Source organism: Geospiza fortis, unplaced genomic scaffold, assembly GCF_000277835.1.
Source record: "Geospiza fortis unplaced genomic scaffold, GeoFor_1.0 scaffold1199, whole genome shotgun sequence".
Classification (NCBI taxonomy): Eukaryota; Metazoa; Chordata; class Aves; order Passeriformes; family Thraupidae; genus Geospiza; species Geospiza fortis.
In genome coordinates this window covers 565742-570666 of record NW_005054552.1, presented here as the reverse complement: position 1 = coordinate 570666, position 4925 = coordinate 565742, and the positions used below count along the sequence as shown (strand labels likewise).

At 44.5% G+C, this 4925-nt stretch overlaps 1 protein-coding gene and 2 non-coding genes across 3 annotated transcripts; all 3 read left to right on the top strand.

Moving 5' to 3' along the window:
- The first annotated feature begins 45 nt into the window (after positions 1-45).
- LOC106632029 lies at positions 46-2093 on the top strand. Its single transcript, XM_031064054.1, has 3 exons — positions 46-183; positions 879-1105; positions 2005-2093. The coding sequence occupies exons 1-2, from the start codon at positions 46-48 to the stop codon at positions 1074-1076; spliced, it is 336 nt and encodes a 111-aa protein (XP_030919914.1). The 3' UTR covers positions 1077-1105; positions 2005-2093.
- On the top strand, positions 163-225 carry LOC115948841. Its single transcript, XR_004082608.1, has one exon. It is a non-coding gene; the product is annotated as a small nucleolar RNA Z39 (small nucleolar RNA).
- Positions 1388-1448, top strand: LOC115948840. The gene has a single exon (XR_004082607.1). It is a non-coding gene; the product is annotated as a small nucleolar RNA Z39 (small nucleolar RNA).
- Positions 2094-4925: the final 2832 nt, after the last annotated feature.

The window sequence follows — 4925 nt, the reverse complement described above, 5'->3', positions numbered from 1 at the left end:
GGGCAGCAGCGTCCTGGCCCGCTGAAGGTCGCGGGGTGGGGGTTGATGGCTGCCCTGCGCTTGGCTGTGGTGTGTGGGCTTTGGGGTGGCGCGGTGATGCTGGTACAGGCGCAGCAGCGCAGATCGTGTGGGGGCAGAACCCCAGCTCCCTTCCCTGCGGTGGTACAGATGATGAGCATTGCCGTATGAGGGGTAACAATGATACTGTAAACGCTTTCTGATGTACCTGGCCGGTTTTCTCAAGCCTTCGGTCTGAAGGGTTAATTTTATATGCATAACTGATGCGAGGAAGTTCTTCACGGTGGCGATAATGAAATACCAGAACACTCGGGGGGCTGTAGGTGTGTATCCTCAGAGATTTTGTAATCGATTGCATGAGACCTGCAGCAAACTGGCCTCACCTTGGGCAGGACGGGAAGGAGAAGAGAGGACGAGGTGACCTCCAGAGGTCACGTGCAGGTTGAAATCATGGAGTGTTTGGTGGGAAGGAGCCTTAAAAATCATTTTATTCCACCCCCTGCCATGGCAGGGACATCTCCCACCATCCCAGGCTGCTCCCAGCCCCAGTGTCCAGCCTGGCCTTGGGCACTGCCAGGGATGCAGGGGCAGCCCCAGCTCCTCTGGGCACCCTGTGCCAGGGCCTGCCCAACCTGCCAGGGAACAATTTCTGTATAGTACCCACCTGAAATTTCTCTGCTTTCGCTTAGAATCTGTTCTTTCTTGTCGTGTCTCTATCATTCTTCATGAAGAATCCATCTCCAAATTCACTGTAGGTACCTTTCAAATACAGGAAGGTTATTTATTACCCTAAATATTGTATTTCTTGCCCTGAGAAATATTGAAAATGCTTTGAAACTGCCTATTTGTTTTGTTCTGAGATTCTTACCACTTCTAAATGTGTTAGAAAGGAATTAATGCTTGGTTTGCAAAGGCTAAAACTCTCTTTTTTTCCCCTCCAGAACCTCCCTTTCTCTGTGGACAACAAGTGGAGGCTGCTGGCGATGATGTGTGTGTTCTTGGGGAGTGGATTTGGTGCCCCTTTCTTCATAGTCAGACACCAGCTCCTGAAGAAATGAAGGGATCAGGCTGCAGCTGCTCCAGCTGGGTAACTGCTTCTGTTGGATTTCCTAGTGCAGTGGAATTCAGGGAGCCTGCCCTGCTCAGAATTTCACAGTTCTCAGCCCAGGTGGTCTGCAGTTGTGTAATAGTAGCTGGGAGCGTGAGCCAAGTGTAAGTTTGTGTCCCAGAGCTGCTGCACTCGGTGGTTTGTGACCTTTGCCTCCCCAGAGGCCACTCCTCTCTGCCTGCAGCTCCTGGCTGTGCCCAGAACCACGTCTGCTTCCTCCCCTGAGGGGGTGAGAAGGTGCAGCTGGTGAGGGAGGCCCTGGCACGTGTGATGTGACACCACAGGATGAGGAACTGTGATGCTGTAAACGCTTTCTGATGTGCCAGATAGAGCTCAGGGGAAAATTACATTTTCTTGAGCCTGTATCAAAACAGTCTTGCCATCTACATCATTCACAGGTTACTGTGCAATTAAGGTAAAGTCATTAACAGGAATTAATTGGTGCTTGCTGATGATCCTAACAAAGCCTCAGACTATGCAGCCATGCCACTTCAGTTTGTCTAAAGGTGGTTCCACTTTGGAAATACCTGTTATTGTCTGTGACCTGAGAAACTATAAACATTTTTCAGGAGCGTCAGTGACCCAGGGGGTTCTTGGAAGGAAATAACAGTCCTCATTGGAAGCTCAGAATTAGAACAAATTGAGTAATTCCTTTGCCAGTTTGATGTTTGTTCCACCCTCAACTGAGGAGAAAACCAGAATCAGCAGATGTGTATTGAAGTTGGGCATTTAGAGCTGGGGGGTTTCATGCAAGCTGAGGCCTCTGATGCAAAACCAGACAGTGGATGAAGCAAAGTCCTCAAATAAATCAAAAGTTCAAATTAAAACATACGTTTATTACAGGGCTCTAAAGTTTCTTCAATTTCTTTTTCTTGCAGAGTTGAAGTCTTCTGCACAGCATCGTTCAATGGGGATATGGTAGCTGCAACCCATGCTGGATGTCTCTAAATAAAATCTTAAACCCCAAGGCCTTGGCCTGTGTGTTTTGTGAAACTCCTGAAGTGCTTTTGACACCTGGTGTGTACTGAGAGCCCCTTCCAATTTCAGTGTATTTCCCTTAAATTAAACACTTAATTGTCATAATGTATAAGAACAGAGGATTGGGAAAATGACTTTTCAGAACAGGGATTGGGCTGAACTTCTTTTGCTGCTCAGAATAATGACAGTTTATAGCAGTGGGTATCCTGTCACCATAATCCATGCTGCAGAATTTTTAACTTCACTTTTCTGTGGCTTTTCTTCCAGGCTCAGCAGTTCTGAAGAGCTGCTGTTCCCTGATCTCTGTAGCATAAGCTCTGAGCAGGGACTTGGGCTCTGCCCCAAAGGTTTTGTGAGCCTTCAGGCTCAGGGGGTGACATGGGCAGAAAAAAAATATTGGTAATAATCTGTAGTTACCAAAACTGAACCTGCTGCAGATTTCCTGGTGTTTGGAAGAAACTGGTTGCTTTCTGTTGGTGCTTTTCAGTGAACCTTTCTGGTTTGCTTTTTCGCCCTACTCAGACACCCTCCTGCTGCAGCACAGTGCATTTAGTGTGGCTTGAACTGAACAGTTCCATGAAACTTTGAATTCTTTTCTTGCCACTCTAATCTGTGTTGATGCCAGTTTCTCATCCAACTCCCTCAGCAGAAATATGTGGGAGTGGTAACACGCTGCTTGTAGCAGAGCAGCTCCTGAGTGCCACATTTCTCTCTTCTGGGGAGAGTCTGAAGTGCTGATGACTGTTCCCCCTTACTTTAGAATCCCTGATTGTCAGATTTCATAATTCTATTCCTCTAAAATAGCTAGTTTTATTTTAAAAGCCATCTTTTAAAACTTATTTCTAGCTCTACTTCTCTCCCAGCAATATCTTACTCTTAACATTTCTAAGTCAACATTTCTTATCTTAAAGTTTACATACAAATACATGCTGTATAAACCTTCTATCAGACTTTAAAAATTCTCCACAAATCCATTTCCCACCCCTGATGTGTTTGGAAGGAGCACACATCACCTCTGAAGGTTCACCCTGTGGGAGAGGCCAACCAGTTCCTTCACTGTGCTTAAAAACAAGGTCCCCTTTCTGAATTCCACCCTTTTCTTGTGGATCTCAAAGGTAGTTTTGAGCACAGGGTGATTAAACTTGGAGGAATTATTTTTGGGTAAAATGGTGGATACTTGAGAAGTGTTCTAAAGCTGTAATCGTCTCTTCTCACAGTGCTGTTACCCTGATGGATCATGGTCAGGAGCAGAAAGGTCCTGGGGGCTCCCAGTTATGAGATGCCACTAAATCATGAACTGTTTCCAAACCTGCCACCAGCTTGGGTAAATAAATCACTGATGTGGAGCATAGTACCTGTAACCTTTCCTCTGCTGATTTTTACATGATATCCATGGCTGAGGGAATGGAAGAGCTGAGCCTCCTCTGTGCTGCCACCCCCCATATAATCCCAGTTTTTGTGTGCCAGTACAAATCATGCAAAAATGAAACAGCATCAGCCCTGCTTCGTGTGAGGGCTGACTGAACACATCATGTTAGTCTTAAACTGTTTGATAAACCAGTGCTTGTGGTGTGATGCTACTCTCATTTACAAAGAAAACGTGGTACAGTTTTGTAGCCTTCACTAATACAGTCAGTTAATTCAAGGTTCCTTGAGTGTAGGAAGTTGTTAATTTGTATTTTTGATAAAACACTTGCACACTGTGAGTTGGAAAATGAGGACTTCTGTTCTCCACTCACGGCAAACTCTGTTACTTCTGCTGTAATTAGTCCCTTTAGAACTGGGTTGTTCCCTTGCATGAGGTGCTTGGGCAGTTTTCAGCAGTTTTTGAGCCCCAGCAATTACCAAGTCCGTAAGTTTCCTGCCTGACTTAAGTAATTGGTTCCCTCAGGATCCCGGAAGTTTTCACTCCTGCAGCAGAAATGCATTAATAGATCTGTGCTACTCTCTCTGTTAATGCAAAATGGGGCAGCCTGCATTCTACCCAAGGGCGTTTTTTACTCCTAGATTATCTGTGATTTCGTCACTGTTCAGTAAAGCAAAGTCTGAAATGAGTTATTTTGGTTGTCTGGGTGGAAAATACAGGTTGTCAGTGAGAGAGATGTGGCTCCTGTCATTAATACCAGGTGTTTGACTGTGTTTCAATTTCACAGAGGCCCAACTCCAGATGGCTTTTTTTCTTTGCTCTTATGAGAAGATCACTGCATTCAGCCAACACTTCCTCAACCATACTTATTTGTTTATTCATGTAACGGCCCGTTTTTTTCCATTTACACCCCAAATTTACCTTGGTCTTAATCTTTTGTAGTTTACCCATTCCATGGTTTATTGTTTTAAGCCCTCCTCGTCCATTGTTTCTTTACTGACTGCTGAAGAGATGAGCCAGAGAAACTCAGATTTATTTTTTTCCTCACCTCATTTTCTCATTTTGCAACGACTTCTCTAAACACAATCCCACCACAGATCCTAGCATGGAAATACCCAGCCCTGAGTGATTCTAGAGACAGATGTGTCACTATAAATATAAATGAATTAACTGATATTTCATGGTATTAAGAGGAATGGGTCAGATTCATTAAAGCCCATGAGATGCAGAATTAAGTTGTGCAAAAACATAACAGTGTGTCCCATCACACTCAGATATATGATAGTTTGTGTACCCAATGAAATATTTATTTTAAAATAGCCTTTTGGGTTCCCTTTAGGGCACCTTGACTTGGTAGAAGATAAATCAGTTGAGAATAGGAAAAAAGCAATGTGTACGTGGTGCTCCTCTGGCATTAAAATTGTATGAAGGAAACAAGGCAGTGGTTAAAGGACC

Excerpts from the sequence above, each read along its gene's own strand:
- LOC106632029 (XM_031064054.1), top strand. The coding sequence starts at position 46 with ATGGCTGCCCTGCGCTTGGCTGTGGTGTGTGGGCTTTGGGGTGGCGCG. Across the intron at positions 184-878 it reads TACAGATGATGAGCATTGCC|ATTCTTACCACTTCTAAATG; the intron begins GTATGAGGGGTA and ends TTTTGTTCTGAG.